The sequence below is a fragment of the Orcinus orca genome, chromosome 8 (assembly GCF_937001465.1).
Source record: "Orcinus orca chromosome 8, mOrcOrc1.1, whole genome shotgun sequence".
In the NCBI taxonomy this organism is placed as follows: Eukaryota; Metazoa; Chordata; class Mammalia; order Artiodactyla; family Delphinidae; genus Orcinus; species Orcinus orca.
The window spans coordinates 68,168,129-68,181,658 of record NC_064566.1 but is presented as its reverse complement, the minus strand read 5'-3'; the positions used below and the strand labels follow the sequence as shown (position 1 = coordinate 68,181,658).

Here is a 13,530-nt window from a genome sequence, read left to right as displayed (position 1 = left end):
TTAAGAGGCACCACAAACTTCCATCAGCCTCTTGCACTCCTTTGAGAACTTTGAGAACACTACATCCCAGACAGTGAGTACTCCCTTCAGCCTGGGTCCTGAAGTAGGAAACACATGTAGAACAAATCGTAACTCAATCTACAGCCTGCAACAACTTCAACTGTCTTCCCAGACTTAAGAGCAAGAAGAAAAAAATCTCTGCTTTTATAAGCCACTGAAATTTTGTGATTGTTTGTTATACAGTAATAATACAGAAAAAAATCTGACTAATACGTATGCTTAGCAAGGTTATTATGGCACACTGCAGTGGAAAAGAGGGGAACTGACATGCGATTTGGAGGCCATTGCACTAGAGCATCCAGTTCTAACAACTTCCAGATGCCTGACCCTGTTTGGGCAAACCTCACTGAAACTCACCTGCTGGATTACTATGACAACTAGAAAGTACCCACAAAGCACCTAGTGCTTAGCACACAATAGGTACTTGATAAATGGAAGCAATAATATAATTAGTAATAACGGATGGTAAAATATCTTCCTAATTACCCATGATTAATGTGCTAAACTGGAAATTGTTTATCTGGATTAAATACTTCTTTAACACCAGGTAAATAAAAGAGTGAAGTCATTGTTCAAGTTTGCAGTTTACAAAAGAATCTAATAGAAAATCACTGTTTAAAATGTACAGTGTGTTCTGTATAAACTTTCTAAAACTTCTGTGTAGTCAAGAATATGCATTCCTATTATGTCAAAGAATAAGAATGCGTTCTTTGTGAAGGAAAAAAAAGATTAAATTGCATCTTCCAGACTGGTCATTTAAATTGTCGTCAAATCCACTGTAGTTGGGGGCCCCTCAGTTAATCCAGTTACTGTGAACATTATTAAACATTTATTAAATGCCCATGCATGGTAAAGAATTTCAAAGGTATGGTTTTGTTCACTGAGCTCCAAAAAGGTCAAGAACATAAAACTACTAAATGGATCAACTAATCCCAGCATAAGCTGTCTCACAAAACAGGAGCACTGCAATTACTGAAGCACAGAAATAGATTTTGATCCATTGGGAAGGCATTCAGAAAACTATCACCACTAATGAATAACAGAAAATTTATTTCGATTGGAAAACTTGACTAGAAAAGAAATTTATCTAAAATATGAGCTCAATTCCCTGCCTTTCCAAAGAATAAGGAACAGGATTTTACAGAAAAGATATAATCTGATAGACACACTCTAAGGAGCCCAGGTAAATTTAGGGTAGTGTTTCTGAACCACACACAGAAGGACCGCTTGGAGTGCTTGAATGAAGATCCCTCAGCTCCTACCCCAGACCAACTGAATCAGAATCTTTGGGAATCAGTCCTGGGGATCGGCACTGCTGACAAACTCTCCAGCTGATTCATGTGCATGCATAAGTTTAGACCCATTAAACAAGGCAAGCCATGACAGAACCTTTGCCGGATGACTTAAGGTTCTTGAAAGACGAAAACCCCAACAACTTTAGGCCATTTTATTATACCCAAGGGGTCATATGAAACAACAGAGTCCAAACTTAAGACCCAGTAACAGCTGTAGGGCTAAACAACCACTCATTCTACCAGCAGCTCAAGCCATGATTTTTAGAGCTGGGAAGCAAAGAGCTGATTGATCATTCAACAGTAGCGCAAACCCAGGAGCGCCATGGTGATGGCTTCTCTTGTTGGACATACATTTGCCAAACTTCTCCCTAACCCTAGCATCCCCATGGCACAAGTCCAGGCAATCATTCCTCATCAGCTTTTTGGGCTGGGATGTTAAAATCTGCAAGAAGTGAGACAGAAGGAAGATGGTTAAGAATATTACCATATGGAAATTATAATCTTCATAAAGATTTCAACATTAAGTTGAAACTTTTTTCCTCTAACCTAGAGAAAAAGATAGTTTTGCTTCCTAAAAGAAGGAAACAAAATGAAATAAAAAGGAGGAAAAGATTGGGATTGACATATATACACTAATATGTATAAAACAGATAACTAATAAGAAACTGCTGTATAGAAAAATAAAATAACATTCGAAAAAGGAAGAAAAGAAATAGTCACTATGGTTTTAAAAATGAATAATTCTCTAGGAAAGTAAATCAGAAACATGGGTAATGAATCCAAAGAAAAGAGCACTGAGTTAGGACTGAGGAGAGCTGGTTCTAGATCTAAATCCTCTAATGGGTATGTGGGTTTGCACAACGCACTTAGCTATTTGTTACCCCAAGGGAGTTGATGTCATAAGAAAAGAGATTTTTAAGTCACAAAGCAATGTCAAAATGAAAATGGAATTATCATCACTCATGGCAAAACTTACTTTATACAATCCAGAATATAAGGGAATAATGCAAAGTAGGGAGTTGCAGAAACAGACTCATAGACATAGGAAACAAACTTATGGTTACCAAAGGGGAAAGGGAGTAGGGATAAATTAGGAGTTTGGGATTAACAGATACACACTATTATATATAAAATAGATAAACAACAAGGACCTACTGTATAGAACAGGGAACTATACTCAATATCTTCAAATACCCTATAATGCAAAAGGATCTGAAAAGGAATATGTATATATATACACACATATATACATACACACACACATATATATATAACTGAATTGTTTTGCTGTACACCTGAAAGTAATACAACATTGTAAATCAACTATACTTCAATAAAAATAATTTCTATTTATGTAAAGAATTATAAAAGCAGCTACATCATCAGATGACTATACACACATTTTCTGAAATAACACCCAAGATGAGAACAAAATAGCATGGTACAAACATGGAAAATCTAGGCCACTCTCACCAAATTGCACCTGCTCTTCTCTGCATTAAGCTACACCAAGATGAAACTCATGAAAACAACTCATTGTGGCTTGATGTAGTCATGAAGGTTGCAGTTGTTAATGATTCAGCCTGACACCTTCCTGTTGACCTACCTACCTACATCCACCTGAGTCCCAAAGGTAAGCTTCTCACACTGAAGAGCCACACAAACAATGGGACTGTGAGGAAGAAGGAAGGTGATTAATGGCTGGTGCCATCAGCCAACAAGCCCAGGATTGTAAGGACTTTGAAACCCGTTTAACACTTTATTGCCTTACAGATTTTAGATCAACACCAAATTCATGTGTATCTAGGATCATGCAAGGAAGCCCATACTTGTCTTTAGATGTGAGACAGCAGTGTATACTGCAGTTACTCAGAGCTACACTTGAAACCAGGTATCTTCTCTGAACATCAGTTCATGAGTTGATGAGTATTAGTTCTGGAGGGGCTGTTGGGAGAATTAAATAAGACTTGACTCTAAAACCCTTCATATGGTGTGTCACCTATTGCAAGTACTCGATGAAGTCATTATTATTAATAGTAAAGTATTAGCATAGAATAGACACCCAGTAAAGGTTACTACTTTTTCTTTCTCATTTTGTACCTCAGAGGTAAAAATATATTCTAATCAAATGACAAGCTATATATAATAAGATAGAGTATATGGCTACATCAGAACCCAGTTTTCTTGACATTTACCTTCTCCTTCATTATGGCTATGGAGATCAATTTTACAATTTACACTAGCCAAAATGAGAAACCATTTATACAAAAAATTTACAACTTACAGTTTAAATTTTTGACAGTATACACAGTTTTATAACTCCTATCCAATATTTAATACCTTCTCAAACCCTTTTTCTAGTATAATTAATGTACAACTAGCATCCCTATGATGACACCTTCCCACTATCTGTTTTCTTCATCATCATTACCGGGAACAAAACACCCTGTGAGTGTTGTAGAAAATGATTTACTGGATACAAATGTGCCCCCAAACTGTAAAGTGCTAATAGTACCATTCACACAGGAATAGAGAAGACACAGTCCCTGTCTTGAGATGTGTACAATCTAGAGAAGATTAGAAAAAGGCACTGTGTTGATCAAGGAACACACACACACACACACACACACACACAAGCAGGTGTCTAAGCACCTGTACATTTAAAGGCAAATAATGACAATAATAAGAATAGAAATAAAATCTATACCTGTATCTATGACAGTGTATAAATAAACAGGTAGGGGACAACGAAAATATTGGGACTATTTTGTCCCATATTTTAAAGTGTTTCTGTAAAAGGTAAATCCTTACAGATAAAATCTTAAAACCATTTTTTAAATAAATAAAAGCCACAACGTGCCTCCTCTAGTCTATCATGAAAACATTTGTAGAAGGTTGCCTCCATGCATTAATGGGGCCGATACAGTGCAAATGCCTGTCATTCAAGGGCCAGATGTGCCTGGGAAACACAAGAGACGAAGCAACTAATGCAATATCACTTTAGAAAAGCCTTACTATAAAGGGAAACACTGGTATATAAGATCCATTTGAAAATCCATTTCACACTTCTAATTTAAAGCCAATTCAAGTGTAATTTACTTTATCAGGGCCCTTAATTTAGTGAAGGTCAGAAGTGCACTCAACAGAGGTGAAAATTATTTACACTTATTGAAAGATAACCTGGTGATGGCAACGCTGAACAAGAAAAACAAAAACCAGGGACTCCCACTGAAAACCACTGGCTATCACTGTATAAACAGGTTTTCTTACAAGTCAATGCATTCTACGGAAAAGCTTTTACTTGCATCACCTCTGCACCAAATGCAACCTCATTTGTCATTCCATTTGAGTGCAAGAATAGCCATTCACTTTTCCAATGTTGACAATTCATGAGAAGAGAAACAATAATTCTGGCACAAAATATGAAACTTACCACTCTCGTCATCTATGTTGAACCTTCCAAGACCACTGCCATCCCTGATGGAGTACTGGATCTCTCCATCCCTCCCGGAGTCCTCATCATGGGCAGTAACCTGCAGCACACTTGTTCCAATCCGTGAGTTTTCTTTTACAGATCCAACAGCAGCAAAGTCTGGGAAATAGGGAGTATGGAGGTTTTCATTGACGTCCACCACTTCCACCTCAACAAAGGAAACGGATGACAGAGAGACAGGCCGCCCTTTGTCTTTGGCCCGAACGGTGAGGTTATAGAACTGTTGCTTTTCATAGTCGAGCTCTTTGCTCAGGCGGATGGTACCACTTGCTTTATCTATTTCAAATCTCCCATTATAATCATTGACCAAAGAATAGCGCACTTGACCCCCCAGTCCCAGGTCTGGGTCATGGGTCTCCAGCCAAGCAATGACAGTGCCAATGGGGAGATCTTCAAGAACCTTCACACTATAGCTACTGGGAATGAAAGCCGGGGAGCAGTCATTGACATCATCCAAGAAAACCTTCAGGGTGACAACCGAAAACAGCTGCTGGCCACTTTCTGCCTTGTCTCTGGCTTCTATTTTTAAAGAGTAGTTTGCTTTGGATTCCCGGTCCAACTGATCAGCTACATACACAATTCCAGTGGAGCTATTGACGGCAAACTGCTGTGTATCTGTCAAGACTGAGTAAGTCACTTCACCATTAGAACCCAAGTCTTTGTCTCTGGCTTCCACTTGAATAATCTCAGTGCCAATACTTGAACTTTCAAGAATGTTAACTGAGTAACTGTCTTGAAGAAAAATCGGGCTGTTGTCATTAGCATCCTCCACATTGATGGTGAGCAACCTCCACGCAGACTTTTGTGGGTTACCTAAGTCATAGATAGTGATATTAAGGAGATAGAGGTCTCTGTGTTCTCGATCCATGGGCATAAGGACTTGAAGCTGCCCGGTCTCCATATCAATATTAAAACAACTATCCGTATTCCCATCGGATATTGTAAATAGCACCTTTCCATTGAAGCCAGAGTCGGCATCATAGGCTTTAATCTTCAGGATGTTAGCACCAACTGGCAGATTCTCCTTCACGGCCACATCAGAAGGAAATGACTTGTCAAAATGTGGCCCCTGCCTATTAATTGAATAAAAGTCAAGAAATCCATCTTCCAGATTCAGCTTCCCATTTGCTTTGGCCTTAATGAGCAGTTTCTCTGCCAGCTTCTGAGCCACGCGAGTTTCTCGGCAACTGAAGTTCTTTGAAGACACCTTCCCGTGCAGGACTGAAATGTTAACAGACATAGGATCCGCAAAATTCTCCCCATCGGTGGCTGTAATCCTAAGGGCAAAATTTCCATTTTTAATTCCAGGATTCATCAGTGACTTTTTAAGCTGCAATACACCAGAGTCTGGGTTTAAATAAAAGAAACCAAGTTCATTTCCAGAGATGATTTTGTACTTTACGAGTTCCAGTTCATCGATATCGATCGCTGAGACAGCTGTGATATGGCCCCCAACTGGAAAGTCAGAGGAAATAACTCCCTGGCAAGCCACTTTTTCAAAGAGAGGGCTGTTGTCGTTGACATTTCCTATTCGAATAGTCACATTGACCTCACTTTCATGGCGGTATGGCGAACCCCAGTCAGAGGCTCTGACAATGAACCTGTATGTTTCTGGCGAGGATTCAAAATCCAATGCTTCAGTTGTGCTAATAACACCTGTAAACTGGTTAATGGCAAATGGCAACAAATTCAAGCTGGCAATACTATAGGTGATGTACCCATTTTCTCCTTTATCCTTATCGGAAGCTGAAACTGTCAAAACGCTTGTTCCCGTTGGAACACTTTCATTCACAAAAGCATCATACAGTGGCTGCTGAAATTCTGGGGTGTGATCATTCGCATCCTCTATGCTGATGGTGACTTGTGCTTTTAAATCTCCTTCTTTATTTGTCACCCCTAGTTTATAAACCTCCTTCTTAATGGTATTCAGTGGCTGTGCTGTGACGATCAGACCTGACCGAGGATTAATTCTGAAGTACTGTGCATCCTCTCCAGGGGATAATTTGTATTCCACATCTAGAGGTTCGGGACTTAATTTCACTATAGCAACCACGACACCAGGAGGAGAAAATTCACTAATGCTCACATCGTACGTTTCTTTTTCAAACCTAACTGGAACAGTGTCTCTTTTGGGGTTGGCAATGTGGACTATCTTTACTGCTGAAAATTTCTGAGGTGACCCCTTGTCTTTGGCTTGAAGAGTGAGATTGTAGCCATAGGGAAAGCTCTCCCAGTCAACCTGCTTCTTCTCCTTAATCCTGTACTCATTCATCCACTTTCCTTCCTTAGCCAGGAAGAACTGATCTAAAGGATCCCCAGCCACGATGGAAACAGACTCAATCTCTCCATTGGCTCCTTCATCTAGGTCATCCACGGTCACCAGCGCATATATGGGCTCTTTGTCCAGTGAGGAAGGAACATGAGTGACCACGTGGAGAGTTGGAGCGTGCTCATTTATTCGTTCAACGTGAACGTAAAGCTTTGCAGTACTGCTCACTCCATTGTTTCCATAGAGCTTCATCCCCCGGTCCACAGCCAAAATTTCCAGATCATACCTATTCTTTTCATCATAATTTAATCGTCCACTTAAAGAGATGACACCACTCGTGGGGTGAACTGAAAAGAGATCAACTTTGTTCTTAAAGTAGTAGTAGAATTCTCCATTGGAACCGATATCTGCATCTGTTGCTGTCACCTGGGCAACACTAGTCCTTAAAGGTGTGCTTTCTGCGATTGTAACAGAGTAGGTTGTGGGTGAAAATAAGGGTCTCAGATCATTCATATCTAAAACCTGTATGCTCACTTTAGTCCATGCTTCCAAATCTTCTCCTCGAACAGAACCTTTTACTATCAATAAATAATTGTCCTGAATTTCCCTATTCAATATGGCAGAATTGCCACCTTTAGTTCTTATTCTGAGAAAACAGAAATCTGCAATGATGACTTCCTCTGCTTTGAAAAAGCCTTCTTCATCTCCAGACACTATTCTGTATTTGATATCCCAGGACAGATCTATTAAGGTGATGCCCATTCTACTCTGGCTGTTGACGTAGGTCCTTGCTGCCGAGTTCTCATACACGGTAGCATTATAAATGGAATGTGTGAAGTGGAAACCAAGGGGCCCGGTCCCTGGCAGCCCCTGAGAGACAGTGGCCAAAAGCTTGAGAAGCAGGAGGATGAGGCAAGAGGGAGGCCGTGTACCTACACAGTATCCCATAGTTATATCCATCACATCATACTTCCATCCTGGAGGGGGAAAAAGAAAGAGAGAAAAGATACATTAACCTAGAGGAACATGGGAGAAGGAACAGGAAATAACTGTTATGAAAGAGTGCTTTTTAAAAACTTTATTATAAAATCTTTTTACTAAAACATCAATATGAGAAAAAAAAATTAGAATCCTTACCACTACTAGATGGAATACCGCAAGGAATTCAAAACCACTAGGATTTAAATTTACCTTATTTGATTTTTTTAAATGACACTTTTACACTGCTGACAGCATTGTTTATTGGTAGAAGATTTCTTGCATTCTGAAGGTCAATTTAGAAATATGTTCTGGAAGCCTTAAAAAGTGCATTTACCTCTGACATAAAATTACCTTCTAGGCAATTATCCTATGGAAATAATTAGACAATTGTACATTTAGAGCACAGTTTAAAATACAAAAGATTGAAACGATATTAACTGCTTATCAATAGAGAAGCAATTAACTTGTGGCACATTTCATAAAACAAAATACTATGAAGCCATTAAAAATAATGATAAAAAATAAATAATGATAAAAAGATGTATATTTTCTGATGAAGTAAGATGTAATGCTAAATTTAAAAAAATCATAAAACAGAATGTATATATGATATCATTCTATTATTATTTAAACATTTATATATACAAGTGCATTTTTACATTTAAAATGAATTAACTGTGTTGTGGGTTTGGGGGCATCTTTGCATTTTCTAATATTTCTTCAGTTAACATTGTTCATCTATGGTTGTGTAATTACTTTTATAACTATGATCTTTAAAGAAATGTTTTCAAGGTATCACCATCTTCTGTTGTGTTGACTTTTAAACTGATCAAGATTAAGGCATAATCTACTACCATGAGGATGAACCAAACAGCATGTAACAAACAAAGCAGGAAGGACCATCCCTAAGGAGTTGCATGAGCTAAGTGATATTCACAAGTGGACTGTGCCACTAAGGACAAGGGAGGTAAGAAAGATTTTGTGCAAGAAAAATTTAAAGAATGACAAGAGATTTATTTTCTTAAGAGTCACTGAAGGAATTACTTCCAATTATTTTTATCAGCCACTATTAAATTTCCAAGTCACCACAGCTCTGACTATGTAGATTATCAAAACATTTTCCTATATTAACTCTAAAATCTGTCAAGTGCTTTAAAAATAGAGAGGGGAAATGCTATTTAACAGGGAAGAGCTAAGCCTATTTATACCATGATGGCTTTTAGAACAACCAAATGTATTAGTTCTTCCACCAAGACATATTCACCGGACCCTCCCATTTCCTCTCTCCATCTCTTCTATAGGAAACAGAATGGGAGAGAAGAGGAGATAGGAAATGAATCCTTTAGCCGGCACACTGTGACTTAGCCCTTTTGTTACATTTAATCCTCACAACACCCTAAGTACGATTTCACCCAACTCCATGTTAGAAAACTTAAAGAAAAGTTAACCCACTTGGTTGAAACACTGGCCCAACCAATGTCTCCCAGCTGGTAAGTAGCAGAGCAGGATCTCGAACCCTGGTCTTTCTTGCTCTAAAAGCCATGCTTTTTCCTATCACACCACCATTCTTCCTAAATTATCTATAAGCAAGAATGAAATAGTCAAGGTTCCCTAGAAGCACATATGACATAATTTCATTCTGTTGAACTAGTCAGTATTTATCATTGATGGAAAAGCATAAAACCCACACGTCCTCTCTATTTGATGATCTCCATTCTGGATTTAAACTAATTGCAATCACTGGCTGCAAGCTAAAATATCCCCTATGGAAGTTTAGCATCTACAAAGATATCTTTGTAGTTTATAAAAATATCCAAGGTTGGCAAGACACATGCTATTATACCCTTTTTTGGATGAGAACATCAAACCTCATTTTCCTAGTAGCACACTCTCTCCACACCCCATACACTTTCTCATTTTTTTCCCCCCAACTCTGCCTTACAGGAGACTCTCATAAGTGAAATTCTGGGCCTGCATTTGCTTGGTTCCAACTGAGGAGGAAATATGCCTTGCTGCTGTCACCCGGTAAAGTACCAAGGAAACACTGAGTAGGTGGGTAGAAAGAGTACAGTTTACTATACGGATTTTGTAAGCAGAATAGACAATAAAAATGAAAAGCAGAAAGATGGGATGACTTTTTATAAAAGAAGTTAATTTCATATGCAGTTCCTCCGGCTGGCTGTCCTTTGGAAATGCCCCATGTGCTAAGTTCTGTGCAAAGCAACAGCTTGGATGCAGAAGGTTCAGGAGAGTGAATCCCAGGGGACCAGTGCGACTGGAGGTGCCTCTCCGTGGAGGACACTCAGCTGAAAGATGGGAGTGACACAGCCCTCTGTAGAGACCACAGATAGAAACCAGCAGAAGCTTTGATAAGAACCCGTATGACTCATGAAATTCTTTTATTTCATCATCTGAGAATGCTCCAAAGCAGAAGAGGTATTTTAAGGTTCACTATGAACACAGTGGAAGGAGACAAGGTTTTTATAAGGGGATGACCGAAGGCATGTGCACTCTCTTAAGGTAGCAAACAGGTTACTCCCAGCATCTCCAGGGAAATACAAAGCAAGTTTCTGCCTCGTTTCCCACTCACTAGTCTACACCCAGGGCACTCCTGGGGTTTCACCAATACTTAGCCCAAGGAGTCTGGACTCTTTGATCACCAGAGAAGAAAACCATTCCAATGGTAAATTCAGTTCAATTGAAGTTTTCTTAGTCTGTCTCCCATCCCCACCCTAAGTCCAGATTGAAGGAAACCTGATGGGATGAGCCGAACTTGGGCACCACTCTCTTCCCAGCATGCAGTCCGGCATGTACCACCAACCACGTATCACGTAGGAGGCATACAATACTGGTTTGCTGAACAGAATATTAAGGTACAGAAGTAAACAGAGGCCCAGAAGCCTTTAACATGCTCAGTTTCCAAATCCCCAAAATAAGCACGTCTTACTTCAGGAAACAGAATCAAGAAATTATACTGATTCAAAGGAGCCTTAAAGAACATCTGTTTCAATCTCTTGAGTTTACAGATGAGGAAACTGAGGCCCATAAAGAGGACGAGATTCCCTAACATGAGGTCTCAGATCTCCCCGGTTCGAGCTGATACCAAATGGAAATGTGTGTCAATTGCATTAGTTTTCCTTTGAGTTATATTACAATTTTAGCGCTGTGGTTTATCAACATTTTGCAGCCATCTTTGTTTTCTGACATCTTATTAGTCTCCCTGGTGTTACTGCCTCCTCTAAGTAGTTAACTGTTTATAAGTAAATGTTGAAGTGCCCTGGGGGAGAGTTACTTTTACAAACCCTTCTGGTGAATCCTTCAAAACACAGAATGCTGTCATAATATGAAAAACATCATTCATGTTAACTATTTGAAAATCAGTACTTTTGCATACTGAGTTTTTCTTTCAGCAAGATACACTGCTGGAATACTTTTCTTATAAAGCAGAACCAATGGTCTTAAATGCAAATGAAAAGACTTCAAACCACACTGAAATGGAACTGTATTATTGTGCTCTGAAATTTGGATTTAACTCCAAAAACTTGAGCAGGATTGAGCTTGTTGGCTTCAGTTGTTAAAACCAAAAAATATCTCATGAAGTTTTGGTATCTTTATTTTTGAAAAAAAAAAAAAAGTCTTATATGGCACAAATTATTTCAAAACCTTGAAGTTTTCTCCATCAATTTAGAAAATAAACAAGTGCTAGAAGTGAGAACTTCTTTAAAATTCTGCAAAGTAAGTACTAGAATTAGTTTTTGGCTTCCTTTTTTTAGTATGCCAAGATGACTGTTAAGATGTTTTCTTAAAAAAAGAGTCCTGCTTTCTCCACATTGAAGCCAAGCTATCTGTGAAGCCAATATGATAGTGATGGTGTTTGAGAAGCTCTGCACATTGATTTATTTTACTGCTTCTGGATTATTTTAAAGAAAGCACTTAGTTCCCAACCTCAGAGCCTATTTTCTACAACTTAGTAACATAATCAATAATTTTTGATATAATCTCCAAAGAGATCATCAACTCATCAATCTTCGAGACATTTATTTTCCAGAAGCAGTCCAGCATGCCTCACCATCCAGCCCTGTCCACTCAGGTAGAGGGGATCTTAGCCTGGGATATAAAAGGGCATGCGGATTTTCTTTCCAGGGATGAAAAAATACCACAGACCTCAGGGCAATGAAGGCCACCTCTCTGGGAGTGCCTTGACTCAGTGGAGTCCTGGAGTGCCTCTACTTGCTTAGGTAACCTGAGGAAGCTGTATTTTGCCATCAGTTAGCTGGCCTCTTTAAACAGTTGGGATATCTGAACAGTAGAAACAGCATCTTAGAAAAGCATTCTATTTTTTACTCCATCTCTTCGTATCTTACAGATTTTCAAAGGGTTTTGTAAGCCAGAGATGATGCTTGGGGAATGTGCTATGACAGCCTGTGAAACAAAGAACAAAGTCAGTCTCTGAAGGGCCACCCCTTTACAGGCATCCTTGACGAAGATGCCTTATGTTCAAACTGCAAAGGGAAGGTCAGTCACGGCTCAGGTGTGCTGCGACTGTGTCTGAAACCTACACAAACGCTCTGTGTACACTGGTTCTAGAACACACACTCTGGTGCATGACTGCCTGGTTTGAATCCCAGCACTGCTCTTCATTATTTTTTTTTTTAACAAATTTATTTATTTATTTATTTATTTATTTATTTATTTATGGCTGTGTTGGGTCTTCGTTGCTACACACGGGCTTTCTCTAGTTGCAGAGATTGGGGGCTACTCTTCACTACAGTGCGCAAGCTTCTCATTGTGGTGGCTTCTCTTGTTGTGGAGCACGGGCTTTAGGCACGCGGGCTTCAGTAGTTGTGGCTCGCAGGCTCAGTAGTTGTAGCTCATGGGCTCTAGAGCGCAGGCTCAGTAGTTGTGGCACACGGGCTTAGTTGCTCCGCCGCATGTGGGATCTTCCCAGACCAGGGCTCGAACCCGTGTCCCCTGCATTGACAGGTGGATTCTTAACCACTGCGCCACCAGGGACATCCCTAGCACTGCTCTTTAGTAGCTGTGTGACCTTGGGTAAGCTATTTAACCTGTCTGTGCCTCAGTTTCTTCAACTACACAATGAGAATGATACTGCCTACCAAATCGGATTTGAGTTAATAAATATAAAGCACTTAAAATAGTCCATGGCACGTTTTAAGTATACAACTGCTGGCTATTAATATCATTAACTAAGGCAGTTTTTAGAGAGGGCAAAATCTGTGAGTCACAAGAGAGGGATAATGGAGGAAATTTACAACCTTCGGTGACATTTTTTTTTTCCAACAAGAGAAGCCACATTGAAGGGAAAGGAAAGGATGTCTTCTTTACTAAAAGTAAAGGATCACTCCCTGAGACCCAAAGGTCAGAGATATCTGACTTGAATAGAGGTTTGCCACTTACTGGCTGGGTGACTT

The 13,530-nt window shown here is 39.3% G+C and overlaps 1 protein-coding gene across 3 annotated transcripts in view; it reads right to left on the bottom strand.

Annotated features, from left to right (window-relative positions):
* Positions 1 to 8,077, bottom strand: part of FAT3 (FAT atypical cadherin 3) — a 574,942-nt gene extending 566,865 nt beyond the window's left edge. For all 3 annotated transcript variants that reach the window (XM_033431923.2, XM_049713303.1, XM_049713302.1), the window contains exon 1: positions 4,789 to 8,077. In XM_033431923.2, coding sequence (XP_033287814.1) covers positions 4,789 to 8,077 — 3,289 coding nt within the window. The remainder of the gene's footprint in view (positions 1 to 4,788) is intronic.
* Positions 8,078 to 13,530: the final 5,453 nt, after the last annotated feature.